This window comes from Chanos chanos, chromosome 6, assembly GCF_902362185.1.
Source record: "Chanos chanos chromosome 6, fChaCha1.1, whole genome shotgun sequence".
Taxonomy (NCBI): domain Eukaryota; kingdom Metazoa; phylum Chordata; class Actinopteri; order Gonorynchiformes; family Chanidae; genus Chanos; species Chanos chanos.
Genome location: NC_044500.1, coordinates 20,995,846 through 21,010,289, shown reverse-complemented (window position 1 = coordinate 21,010,289; position 14,444 = coordinate 20,995,846). Strand labels below are relative to the sequence as shown.

The following is a 14,444-nucleotide window of genomic DNA, read 5'->3' as shown; positions in this document are numbered from 1 at the left end:
TTACATGACACTTCGTCATATGTAACTCTTCACGCGTAGTTTACTCTTCCTTGGATCTTACCCGATTTGAGAAATCACACAATGTTGCTTGAGTCCATATATGTCCTCAGTTGCGTAGCTGCGAACCAGTTGTCTGGTTCTACATGATTTCATTTAATGTCTTTTAATAACACAGCAGCCAATCACCGCATTACTCAGGAAAATTACCGAACCAGTTTCAAACACATTTCATTTATTTATATGACACTTCTATCCAAAGCGACTTACAAGTGGTTAAACCTACACGGCATCAGTTTAAAAGAAACCGTAGATCCTTCCCTATGGAGTTTCAGGTAAAAAGAAAACATTGTTAATTCATTTTATTTCTGAATTATTAGGCTACATGCCTTAATATAGATTAATAGTTATTAATCGAATGGTTCTGCGATGGACTGGCGACCTGTCCGGGGTGTTTCCCCGACTGTCTCCAAATGAACGCTGGGATAGGCTCCAGCACCCCCCCCCCCCCCCCCCCCTCATAATTTAGGGAAGCTGCGGTTTAAACAATATGGAGAAGTCATTAAACTACCGCAAACCTGGTGTAGACCTGTCTAGGTTAAAAGAATTAAACGTAAAGATTGTTTTGCTAGATTAATTTATGGGTAGATTACATCTCAAGGAAATATACACCCCATGAGACAATGTTTACACAGAGGTGTTTGTCATATTTAATATGCCTTGAATGAGCTTCTAAAAAAATACGTGTGGGTGGTCTACTGTCACTTCGTATTCAAAAGCCTTTTACAACACTTTATTTTTAATGAACAGTTTGACACAACATCATGCAGTTGTTTTGAACAGCGGGATGGATATAAAGGAGCAATAATTCCAAGGAGGTAAGCATTCTGTACTTGATCATACAGTAGGTTATGCACATTCTCTGCCTGTGGTTGCCCAAACACAAATTAGTCGTTCTCTGAAACCTAGAAAAAGCCGCTTTAACATCTCTGCATTCGCTGGCATTTCAGACAAGCCCTAATGCCAATCACAAGACATTTATAACACTCACTTCTCTCCACCAGTGAGCAAGCTCAGTTCACTGCTATTCTTCTCCACACCTGGGTAGCTTTTCAACTCCTTTTTTCTGTACTCTGAAGCTGTTTTACTAGCTCTGTCTAGGAAAGAATATCTGTTACATTAAGACTTGTGCATGAGTGAGGCCGCTACAAAAATAACAAAAGTAATAAACTACTGGATGGACATGGAAGAGACACAGGTTGATGTTTGCTGTGATGGAATGGTATGTTCTGGTGTGTGAATGAAGTGAAACACATCCACTCCCGCACCAGTATTCAAATGGTAATAGCTTCTCTATATCAAACAGGCTGGAAAAAACACAGGCAAATTATTTATATAGAATATTTTATTGGTTCAGCAGACTGAAAAAAATCAGCGAATTTTTTTCCAACACAGCCAATATTAAAACAAATGCTTTTTCCATGTACCATACTCTCTCTCCTTTCCAAACACTGATAAAATCAACACTGAACTGTAAAGTGTAACAAATAGGTGATTTTTTTCTCCTCAGACCAGTGTTTGTTTCCTTTTCTCTGACAGAGGCACATCTGCACATGCACGATAATATGCACACAAGAATGACACATATGAGAGGGTTAAAAAGGAAAGGATAAAAAGACAAACAAATAAAAAAAAAAGAAGAACTACAAAAACAGTTATTCTTTTTTCATGTTGCACATTACTGAATGATACAGGAAAAACACTGGACAGAAACAGTACTGCTAAAAGTTGTCTTAAGAGGGTTTTTTTTTTTAAACTTGGACAGATTAGCTGGTGCAATATCTTAAAGCTGGAAGATAAAAGCTATACAGTTTGCCTCCCTAACCTTTTTTTGGGGGGGGGGGGATGACAAAAAAACAAAAACAAAACAAAACTGAAAAAAGTCTATTTACATTACTTTTTCATGGGTTACTATCTTCCACATGGTCAGCGTACATAACAATGTGAAACAAACCACACGTTCATGGTGGATGGTGTAGCAGAAGCGTACGACAGAAATGACGGCAAAATACAGCTGAAGCGGATGCAATGGCTCCAGAAAAAAAAAGTCCGGACTCCTCCAACTCTTTCCTCTCAGCTCTGCAAAAGTTTCTCTGAGGACTGGCTTCAATCTCTTCCGCTGTCGGGCCTCGCACCCCACTCATCTTCTCTCTCTCCGGCCGGACTTCCGTCGGGCCTGTCAATCACACAGGGAGCCAATCAGGAGAGTGAACTTTGACAACAGGCTTAATCATCCAGTAAATTTATCCTGCGATACGGGAGGTGATTTTCACACACGTAATCCTGGTTTTATCCACTGGGATGACGCAAACACACATTTAAATTAGACACTGCACTGTGGAATGAATATTCAGAGTCCTCTGATGAGGGCTGTTCATTAGTTAATTGAATCAGACACTTCCAAATGACTTCTGACAGACTTGTGGGACTAACTAACAACACCAAATGTGTTAGGGGAGTGACAAGGCAGAAAGACAAGCTTTAGAGCTCCAGCTTTCAGTGGGTCATACTTTACTTTTTACTTTATACCTCTAAGTTTCAGTGAGTCTTTTTTCTTTACTTTACAGCGTTAGGTATCAGTGGGTCTTTTTTCTTTACTTCCTAACTCAAGGTTTCAGTGGGTCTTACTTTGGGTGAACTCTGCTGGCTCTCTTCCTGCTCTTCCTCTCCCTCCTCATCTTCATCTGCCTGGGACGTTTCCATCTCGTCCTCAGACTCCTCCTCTTGGGGGGCTGCCACTCTGGGTCGTCCCGCTCTGATACACAGAGAGTGATACACAGGTCAGAAAACCAACTCTTTCATGTGCCCAGTAGAGCGCTTGAGAACCCAGTGTAAGACAGACAGGCACGTGGTGCATTACCCAGTCTTCTTTGCCTGCTGCTGTGCCTTTGGCGGCCGTCCTCTTCTCTTCTGTGGGGTGGACTCAGCCGACTCATCGTTGGTCTCCGATGCTTCTGCTCTGTAAACAAATCACAGACTCGAGTGTTACCAGACTATAATCAGAAACTGGAGATCTGGATGAAATGGGAGCAAAGGAATACATTAGTAATGTAAGAGGGGAGTGAATCGGGCCGGGACAGAGTGTACTGGATTGCTGAGAGCGAAAAGGTGAACAGCTGAACAACTAACCTTGGCTTACGGCCTCTGCCTGGCCTACCAGCTTTGGCCTTCACTTCCATGTTCTCGCTTCCTCCATCATCCTCCTCCTCCTCTTCCTCCTGCTCTTCCTCTGCGTCCTCTTCAGGGGCAGGCGCTGCCTTCCTGCGACCCCGTCGGCCTTTGCTGGGGGTCTCCTCTTTGGCCGCGGCCGATTTGGGGGGGCGTCCTCGACGTCCCTTCTTGGGAGGGCTGTTCTGTTCGTCCTCCGTCTCCATGGTGGTCTCGGCCTGGCTGCTGTCCTCAGCCCACGTCTCCTCTGACTCCTCCACGCTGCTGTTGGCTGCTTTCTTGCGCCCCCGTTTGGGCTTGGACTCTTGGGCTTTGTCATCCTGGCTGGAGGCTGCTGCTCGCTTGCGCCCCCTGCCTGGTTTGTCTCCATCTGACGAGCTTTTCATGGAGATGTCTTCATTTTCCCTGTGGTCCACCTCAGCTGAGTCTAGCCTGTTTAAAAACATGACAAGCTGGCTTGGGTACTGGATTTTTATTTATTTATTTTTTTTTTCATTGACTGACAGGTCTGTTAGTTCATTATGTTCTTGCCCATGAAAAATACATCACTGAATTGTTTCCGAAGTAAAAGACACTGAATTGGTTAAGAGAAGTGGGCGCGCTAGCCATGGTTAGGTCTTTTTTTAATAAACATGTATCTGTGACATGAACCACTGATGCATGTCTCTGTGGTGTTCATTACACTTTACATCATTTCAGAAAATGAGTGAATTTGATGAAGAATAAGAGTTAGCAATGATTTAAAAAACAAACAAAAAACAAACAAAAAAAAACAAAACAAAAACACACACATCTGAGGCACAATGAAAACCTGAATTGTCTCTTTGATGATACTGCCAGAATCAATATGGTGAGTGGAAAATGGAGGCATAAAAAAAGCACTATGTTCTCTTTACTCTCCGCACTCTGAGGGCCAGTGCAGTGCATTTCAGAGCGAGGCGTCGTCAAGCGTCAGTGTTTGGGTTTGAGTTTTGGCCAGTAACTGACACATTTACTGCTTTTCTCTCTGGATCCAGTTTTTCTGTTTGGGTTAAACTGCTGTGTTATTATCTAGTCAGGTATGGGCCACTTTATGGAAGGATCTGTAAATCAAGTCAACAATGCATCCACCCATTCATCCGTCCAGCCATCTGTCCTCAATTTTTCATACCATATCAGTAAGGCTTGCTCGATAATGACGACTTTGTTTTCTTTTTGGTTTTGGTTACTTTGACTGACACTGTTGTTGTCATATACATATAGTGTATAGCATTAGAGTAGACGTACTACTTATTGGGCAAGCTGTGACTGTTAAAACTTATTTGGCTTTACTGCACTATTAACCACCAATAAATACACACAAACATATATTCATACATTCCTTTGACAGTCCATCAACATTAACTCTTTTGAAATCAAAAGCATTTCCAGACTGTTCAGTTGCCCTCTTTAGGAGTCAACATCATATCTCGGTAAACTCTCAGTTTCAGTTTTTACTTTTCAGCTAATGTAGTTGGAGCAATAACAGCACACAGCCACAAACTCATTTTTGAGAGATGCTACTTGATTCTCCTGAAAATGAGCCTGCACCAGGTACACTCCAGTTATTTATCAGCCTGGTTAGAGAGTACTCAAACCCACAACAAACTCAACATCTCTGCCGTTCACTAACACTCAAACCCACAGCAAACTCAACATCTCTACTGTTCACAAGCACTCAAACCCACAGCAAACTCAACATCTCTGCCGTTCACTAACACTCAAACTCACTGCAAACTCAACATCTCTACCATTCACTAACACTCAAACTCAACATCTCTACTGTTCACAGCACTCAAACCCACAGCAAACTCAACATCTCTGCCATTCACTAACACTCAAACCCACAGCAAACTCAACATCTCTACCATTCACTGACACTCAAACCCACAGCAAACTCAACATCTCTACTATTCACTCACACTCAAACTCAACATCTCTACTGTTCACCAGCACTCAAACACAGCAAACTCAACATCTCTGCCGTTCACTAACACTTGAACCCACAGCAAACTCAACATCTCTACCATTCACTAACACTCAAACTCAACATCTCTACTGTTCACTAACACTCAAGCCCACAGCAAACTCAACATCTCTACTGTTCACTAACACTCAAGCCCACAGCAAACTCAACATCTCTACCATTCACTAACACTCAAACCCACAGCAAACTCAACATCTCTGCCATTCACTGACACTCAAACCCACAGCAAACTCAACATCTCTGCCATTCACTGACACTCAAACCCACAGCAAACTCAACATCTCTACGGTTCACTAACACTCAAACCCACAGCAAACTCAAAATCTCTACTGTTCACTAACACTCAAGCCCACAACAAACTCAACATCTCTACCATTCACTAACACTCAAACCCACAGCAAACTCAACATCTCTACTATTCACTCACACTCAAACTCAACATCTCTACTGTTCACCAGCACTCAAACCCACAGCGAACTCAACATCTCTACCGTTCACTAACACTCAAAACCACAGCAAACTCAACATCTCTACCATTCACTAACACTCAAACCCACAGCAAACTCAACATCTCTGCCATTCACTGACACTCAAACCCACAGCAAACTCAACATCTCTGCCATTCACTAACACTCAAACCCACAGCAAACTCAACATCTCTACCGTTCACTAACACTCAAACCCACAGCAAACTCAACATCTCTACCGTTCACTAACACTCAAAACCACAGCAAACTCAACATCTCTACCATTCACTAACGCCCAAACTTACAGCAACATCTCTACCATTCACAACTGCTCATTTTGACAATGTAGGATACGACGCTCTTTAATTAGGCGTTTTCAGGAATGTGATTCTGATTACTCTTGTAATGTCTTGCAAAGCTTACTGTTTTCATTACAGGACTGCTCCTCATCATGTTTTACTAAGTAAGAAGAGTGTAGAAGCCATATATGGAGAGTTGAAGTGTCCTCATTGTTTTTGCTAGAAGTCTCAGGCTATTTATAATTGTGGCACTTTTCAGACAAGCCTCTGTCACGTCCATTACATTTTAAGACAAAAGTTCTTGTAACATCTTGATAGTGTGATGTATGCTAGTTAAATTTTATATGCAAAACTAACTTTCCTCAAGGTTAAATACTATCTACACCTTGTCATTTTCCTCCGTTCTTTTCATTTTGATTTTACCGTTATGGACGTGACTGTTACAGGCAATTAACATCACCACCACAAAGATCATAGCCCAGACCATATGAGAATCACAACCCCTGGGTCTTTTCTGTTCACCTTGCCATCACAACATACTTGCTGGCTAACAACTTTAATCTGTATTAAAATGAGACGAATTGCGCTTGTCCTGTTTGAACATGTTCTTTAATTCGAATGCGTAAACATTTGTGAACAGCCTACACATTCTTTGTAACCTACTGCTAAACTGAATGACAGGTCAGACACCCCGTATCACAACTGCAGAGTACTCAATAACCATGCCGGTCCAATCGTCCCTTCTTTGTTTGCATTGAAACGGACTATGTAGTAAACCACAAAATACTGCCGCATTTTTATTTACCAAGTACAGTTTAACCAGAAGTAGCGTAAAACACATGCCCTGTCACAAAACACGCCCAATATAATGCCGTCACAACACTGGTTGGGTTTCCATCCAACTATTTAATGCAAATTAACACTTAAACTTCGCATAAAATCTTTTAAGTTGCATAAGAAATTTATTTGCTGGAAAGAGGTGACCAGCGTGGGGTAAAATGGGACTGGTTGATGGAAACAGGTGTAGTCGCATCAACAAGGGGTTTGTTGCAATTTTAATCATGTATTTCTGTTAAAGGTGTCCTAGACAAGTTTTAAACCCACAGCTGCTCACAACTCCTCCCATGATGGAGATATTTTTGTACATTTTTAATTCGCATAATAAAACAGCTGATGGAAACACGCGCCGACATTTCCTTAGCTGAATTTTCATGAGTGCGCTTAAATGTGAGAATGTGTTGGGTGGAAAATCAGATCATATCCCCTGTTGAAGGTTTACATCGCTGGAACGATAAAGTCAAAACCGAACTTGTTAATTGGCTAATACAGACGTCAGTCAAACCCATCAAGCATTACACAAATAAAAAATTAGATGCATTTTCTTTATTTTGGGAGCATTTGTGATGATATTTTAGTTATATTATTTACCGGTTCAACAAACAATAACATGTTATTTTTTAATATTAAATTAAATAATTTCCTCCTGACTCAGTCCTAGCTGTCTGTCATAATAACCATTTTTGACACCACAATAAAATGTATTGTTTTCCCTTTTATCTGAAGTGCAAGGTTAGACACAAAGGTTTGCATTGTTGGACGACATTAGATCACTTACAATGCTTACTCTAATCACCATCTCACACATGAAGTACATCATACCATGTTACCAGAGTGCTGTGCCAGCAACCAAAGCATTATGGGTATAATACCAATAACTCCAAGGATAAAGCCTCTGGGTTGCTGAACCTCCTGGAGTTCCCTATTGAGGTTTTCAAAGCATTTTATTTTATGACCATTTGTCCTAATTGTTTTTACAAAGATTTGTCACATTTTCTAATTGCCCCCTTCAGACTGGACACATCCATAACGGAAAGATGTCACATCCATAGTTTTTCCTCACTAGTGATAAACCATAAATGAAAATATTTTTAATATTATGTGTTTTGTACAGCCAAGCCTTCGGCATTATATGCATATACTGTTTACTGAATTTGACATTTAAATTCAGAGAGTTTCTAAAAGGTGTGTTGTCTCCTTAAAAGGAGCGTCCATTTCTGTCACATCCATAACTCAAGCAAATTTCCCATATCTCTGTTAGAGAAATTAATCTAAACTGAACTTCTCTTGATGTCTGGACTGTACCTGCGAAGGGGCTTAGGGAAATATACATAAATGGTTAAATACACTGTGAACTTGCACTTTTTCAGAGACATTACAGTTTACATTTTCACTGCAAATGTCACATCCATAACGCTGGAATCGCCTATTTAATACAGATTTAACCATGCAAAACTAATGTCTATCGATTAACAGCAGTGCTGTGGAGTTGGAGTCAGAGACGTGGAGTCGAAAGCAATTATTGGGTTACTGGAGTCGGAGTTGGTAAAATGCACTGTGACTCTGACTCCACCTAAATGTACCCTACATGCCGCCGTAGAAGTCGATCCGGCGTACAAGTCGATCCCCAAAAATTAGAGGTGTAATATAGGTTTAGGCCTTTATTCACCGGATAAGTCGACCCCAAAATAATGTTCAACTGTTGGGCCTAGGCTAGGCCTGCGAACTCGTACGCTTACGATTAGGGCCTAAACTGGGCAGCAGAAGTCAACAAATAGTCCCATTTCATATAAAATGATAAATGTTGTTAGTACATGTTGGATTTGGATTTTGATTTAACTATTTTATAGATACTATATTTCTTTAAACATTTTGTAGGGATAAACGTTTCAGTCTTTTACAATATAATTTTGATTTCATTTAATGTAATCTTTCATGCTCCATTCACTTAAGTTTTACATTCAAACAATGCTTTAATCTGGAGAAGGAAGGGTTATTTACCTGAGTTTATTTCTTTTAAAATGGTCATTTGTTAAGTTACTTTAAGTGCTCAAGTTATTTTAGTTTTAACTTTGAAATCTTTGTAGCAGGATGTACTTCAGATTTTGAACTGGTAAAGAAAGACGTTCCTGACTTTTTCCAGATTTTATAGTATTTTTACAGTTTATTTCTTTAATATCCTTTTACTTTATAACCCTTCGCTAAAAAAAAGCCTCTTTAATTTTGCAAGTTTTATGTCTAATATTACTCAATGTTTGTTACTTCTAAGAAATTATATAAAAAAGCCACAACGGCATAGCTGTCATTTTAAACCCAAACTTTAACAGGTTAGGGTGCTAAAGAGTAGCATGATGATTCATGCTGGCAGTGATGAAATGCCTTGTATGCTTTCAGTCAATATAGGAAATATAATTACTCTAATTACAAACAGAGGAGTCGGAGTTGGTGGTACCATAAATTGAGGAGTCGGAGTCAAAGGTTTTGTGTACCAACTCAACAGCCCTGATTGACATACAAAATATTTTTAGTTTCTCTTTAAAGCATCTCGTCCTTCTTTTCCTCCATTCACTCGGTAACACCCAACCCTACATTATTCCATCTGTTTATCAGTGCGTGGTCCTGTCACTGGCACCATCACAACCGTCGGTCATGGCAAAAACGTCAGTCTCCAAAATCTGTTTCAACTCTGACAAACTGATTCCTCTGTTTCTTCACGGGCATTATCTGATACATGTGGTGGGCAGTCCCACACACATCAGGTCTGTCTGACATACTCACACACGCAGCTTGCCCTTTTATCATTCCTATGACACAATCGGATCGCAAAGCAAAGGGATAGTATTGTAGATTCAGATCTTTCCTTAGTGTTTACAGAAAATGTGAAAGTTTGAGGAGTTGCTGTGTGTGGGAGTCACTGACCTGGTTTTGCTGCGGCCAGGGGAGCTGGGGTTGGAGTTGCTGCTGGCGTTGCTTAGGGTCTCCATGCGGGAGAGTTTGGTCTGCAGTTTCCCCGTGGCCGACAAGGGCTTATTCACCGCACCCAGCACGTTGGCTGCTCTCGGCTGCATGACATAACACAACATCAGCTCCAGTCAAGAGGGGGGGGTGGAGGTTTTCAAATAAAGCCCGACCGATACAGGATTTTTCAGATCGATACCGATTTCAATATTTGAGGATTTAAAAATCTGATAATGATATAGCGGCCAATATTCTTCTTCTTTTTTTTTTTCCAACAAAGATTTTCCCAAACATTTGTTATGTAGAGTCCTTACCAAGATAACATGACATAATGCAGTTTAAAAATAAACTTTGTTTTATTGTTGTAAATAGTACTTTAAACAGAAGTGCAACAAAATATATTAAAGTTTTGATAAATAATGCAGTGAACTGATACAGCGACCTAGAGTAAACGCCGCTGTTGAATGCCTCTAATACTACATGACTGTCTGCAACGAGGACTTCGGGATTTCACACTACACGTTTGAAAGAGAAGCTAGATAACTTTGTTCGGCTACCAAGCCATGTAAGATGCTTGTTCAGCTCACGTTTGTTCTCGTGTCCCCTCTGGTTTAATAATTTCCAATGCAGCAACTGTAACTACAGACATGCCAGTCGCAGATATATTTACCATTGTTTCATTTAGGCAGAATAAATTAAACGCTACAGTTTAACTGCTCCGTAACATTAGCCGTCTTCCCCTGATAAACATGGCATTAGCTAACTTTGTGGGTAACCTAATTTAGCAATAGACAGCGTTAGCTGCTGTAAGCAATGTTGCCAGAGAATTTTTAGAAGTGACGAGGGAGAAATGATAGGGGCATTGTTTGTTTGCTTGCTACAACTTCCACACTGTTTCACAAATAAACCTACAATCAAGTTTGTCAACAACTTAGCCTACACCACTCAACTACTGTAAGATTAAAGGTAATTTTGATGTTTGACTGATTGTACCGGCTTTGACGTTACTGCAGCAAAACCACACATGGTTTACACGAATGCTGTCAGCCATTATAAACGCCAATACTGATTTATCTGCAATTAGCTTATATCAGCCGATACTGGCACACCGATTTATCTGTCGGGCTCTGGTTTCAAACCAGTCTTTAAAAATGGCCATGGCTATAAAAAGAATGGCACACCTACCTTTCCTGGGGTAAAGAATGACTTCATCTCAGGCGGGAGATAATTCTTTGTGTTACTGAAATTCTGTAGGATAAGCAGAGAATGAGATTTATCGAGTTAAAAGACACGTGACTAAGGCCATGCTAATTTACACAGATGACGAGAGAAACACTCCACCGTGGCTGTTTCCACAGAGGTCACCATATACCTTTAACCAGGGATAATCCATTACAACTGTTTCAGCACTAACAGAAATTGCTTTACTATAGCCATGTTTACATCTCTTTTCTTATACAGTTTACACAGGAGCTGAGCAGAATGAAGCTGATTGGAGAATCTGGGTATTTGGCCAGTGGATGGGGAATGCTGGGCTCTTACCTTGTCAGGACTGGTGAAAAAGCGTGAAGGTAGAACGGGGTCTTTTGGCGACTCCAGGCTGTACGTGGTGCTCTTGGAGATGATGATGTTCATAGCCACATCACACACAGTGTACAGTTTCTAAGAAGAAAAAATCTCAGCTCAAAAACTGCACGTTTGAAACACTGGAACTGGCACTTTGCTGTATATTAATAAAGATTTTACATACAGCACACAATGGGAAAGCAATAAAAACTTGATTTTTTTACTTGATTTTTTTTTTTACTTACGACGTACGACTAATAATGACAAATGATTTAAGGAATGACTCTAGGAAATGAGAGAGAGAGACAGAGCGAGAAGACAGACAGACCACTAAAACCAAGCAAGTATGGTGGTCAGAGTACTGACCTCGTTCATCTTGGGATCATCCGGACACTGGTTATCTTTAGTCTGTTTAATGTTCTCCACCATTTTCCTGATGAACGCATGACTGTTGTTCTCATTTTTTGCCATGAGGATTTCCAGAATGAACCATAGTGCTCTACAGGTACAAACACAAAATTCTGTGAGAGTCAACACACACACATCTTCACACAGTGTGTGTGTCTAAGCCAAGCACATTCTAACTCTCAGACTGCCCCAGCTCCCCATATAAATCTGTATATGTAAGTCAATCATGCTTTTCGTTTGCCACCTTTTTCATACTGTGGAGAAGATGAAAGACACATGTGTGACTCACTCTTTGATGTCTTTGAGCTGTTCTATGTCCTGGACTTTGACGTAGTCGGGATCGTGGGCCAACAGGTGGATCGTGTACGGAACCACATACTCCGGCAGGAGAGAGATCAGTTTTTCTGAAATAAAACCATTACGAGAAAGCGTTACGTATCCATCATTGTCAAAACACAGCAGTAAGACACGCGGAAAGCAGAAACAATGCGGCTGGATGTACGTGGTGTAAAAACAGGAAGGTTAATGTAAACAGTGATGAATGGAGCAGAGATAAGGGAGTTTATGGAAAGCCTATTCTGACAGTGCCAAAACAGAACAACTCAAATGACTGAACAGCTGCCCTGCACACTGCTTCAGCACAGACTTCCAACCGCATGTTTGAAGAAGCAAAGTGACACTGCCCATCTTCATTAAATGCATTAAAGGCAGTCATCCTGGAATGAGCACCGCAACTTCTTTACTCATAAAGTTTTAAACCTTTCTGCTTGTCAAAGAGCTACAGTGACACACAGGCTTTGACTGCAATCAATACCCATGCAGAAATTTCACTGAATGAAAACAGGCAAATTTCAAAGCCTTTTTCTAGCACCAGCTTTCCATTTCAAAAGGACTCCACACAACACCAGTGTTTCACCTGAGTGACTCTTTATATAGCAGTATCAAAAATGCAAATTCTGGGGTCACATTTACATACTGAATGAATAGAGTATGACACATAACATACATTATGCTGCTGTTTTTTGTGTGTTTTGTTTAGTTCTCTTTAACAAAACGCTGTTTTCTAACAGCATAAGACAAACTACTCCTTCATGCTCTGTCACGGAAATACACTAAGGAGTTAGAATTAAAGTCTAACGTTGTCTGGTTACCAACTATCGACAGCTGGCGACAAATGGCGTAACTATGCTAGATAGGCTGAGATTTACCTCCGACTGGCAAAGTCAAATCGAGACACTGATTGAAGAGCAAAACAGGGCAGGTTGGACTAATATCCAAACATGCACACACAACTGACCAAAGACGGTAGACTGTACCAAAGACTACAGACTGTACCAAAGATTGCAGACTGTACCAAAGACTGTTGAAAATTCAGAGCACTGTGCTCTGGGAATGCTCAGAGAGTACACACAATGACTCTTCATTTTAAGGTCTTAAGCATTTTCCAACCAAAGAAAAGGATTTTCCAAGAAATCCGGTACTGAAATTGCAAAAAGCTAAATTCAAGTCCTTTAAGAACCTTGTGCGAACCCTGGGCAGTGCTACCCCAACACATCTTCCTCATCTAAATAAAATCTAACTCCCTCTGAACTCTTGGGTCCCATCCACAATGCTCAGACCGATGAAGACTACGGTACAGGAGACATGGGCGTGCTTCCTCACCACTGACAGCGGCATGCTGTTTCAGGTACTCCCTGCGCAGGTTGATGTTTTTGACCAGGCACTGACGGGCGTGTGCACGGCGCTCTTTGACCGGGTCTTTGGCGCATAGGGCGAAGATGGCCAGGTACTCCAGTGGCAGCCGCAAACGACAAAGCCCCTTATGCAGCTTCTGAGCAAAGGCCTGCCGCACCTGGTAACACTCATCCTGACAGGGAGACAACAGAGGAGAACATTAACACTCCTCCTGACAGGGAGACAACAGAGAACATTACTAACAAAAAGAGTCACTAGAATGTTCCCTTTAAGTCCTTAGTCTTAGCAGGAATTTATTAAAAAAAACAAAAAAACACCCAAAACATTAGACGCAAACACCTACAGTGCTAACGCAGCTGATGCCTTCATGGGTGTGACTGCTGTAAGATCTGTTTAGTTGAAATGTTTTAATAGCAAACTAAATGGTAAAATTCCCTCACGAAGAAAAATGGCTTGCAGCAATCTTGGCTCTGTGATATTTCATTTTTATGAAAAATAATTCAGTAAAAGACAGAGAACAAAGACACACAGTGGCCTTGCAACTGGTAGACGACTCAGTGGAGCCGGTGTTAATAGCAGTGTGTGTTTCCATAAAGAACAGCATAAGGCAGAGTGTGTATGCGTGTGTGTGAGAGAGCAGTCTTACGTTTATGACGAGGGCACAGAGCTGGTACTGCTCCAGTGTAATGATCTCATGGTAACAAGGCTCCTGTGCCAACCTCAGAATGGCACATCCTGCCGCTAGACGCAGCCGAGACATGTCCGGTTTCCTGACACACACACACACAGTCTGATTATTAAGAGAAAACTATCTGAGACAGTCATGCAGAGGGGTGTGTTTATCTCCTGGGTCCCTCCCCATAAATCCTGTCTGCACCCCTCCCCCGAAGTGTCCCACCAGGAGAGCTACGGTGATACGGTGGACACAGCAGGTTGGTAATGTTGCCAGATAGGTCATATCACTGACCTCGCTCTCTGACATGC

The 14,444-nt window shown here is 41.2% G+C and overlaps 1 protein-coding gene across 1 annotated transcript in view; it reads right to left on the bottom strand.

Moving 5' to 3' along the window:
* Positions 1 to 1,465: 1,465 nt before the first annotated feature.
* The window catches only part of pds5b (PDS5 cohesin associated factor B), a 38,408-nt gene continuing 25,429 nt past the window's right edge, over positions 1,466 to 14,444 (bottom strand). Inside the window, exons 24-34 of the mRNA XM_030777113.1 lie at positions 14,107 to 14,230; positions 13,428 to 13,632; positions 12,055 to 12,169; positions 11,724 to 11,856; positions 11,334 to 11,453; positions 10,977 to 11,039; positions 9,753 to 9,895; positions 3,187 to 3,657; positions 2,918 to 3,016; positions 2,686 to 2,812; positions 1,466 to 2,233 (exon numbers count right to left, since the gene is read on the bottom strand). Coding sequence (XP_030632973.1) covers positions 2,198 to 2,233; positions 2,686 to 2,812; positions 2,918 to 3,016; positions 3,187 to 3,657; positions 9,753 to 9,895; positions 10,977 to 11,039; positions 11,334 to 11,453; positions 11,724 to 11,856; positions 12,055 to 12,169; positions 13,428 to 13,632; positions 14,107 to 14,230 — 1,636 coding nt within the window. The 3' untranslated portion in view covers positions 1,466 to 2,197. The remainder of the gene's footprint in view (positions 2,234 to 2,685; positions 2,813 to 2,917; positions 3,017 to 3,186; positions 3,658 to 9,752; positions 9,896 to 10,976; positions 11,040 to 11,333; positions 11,454 to 11,723; positions 11,857 to 12,054; positions 12,170 to 13,427; positions 13,633 to 14,106; positions 14,231 to 14,444) is intronic.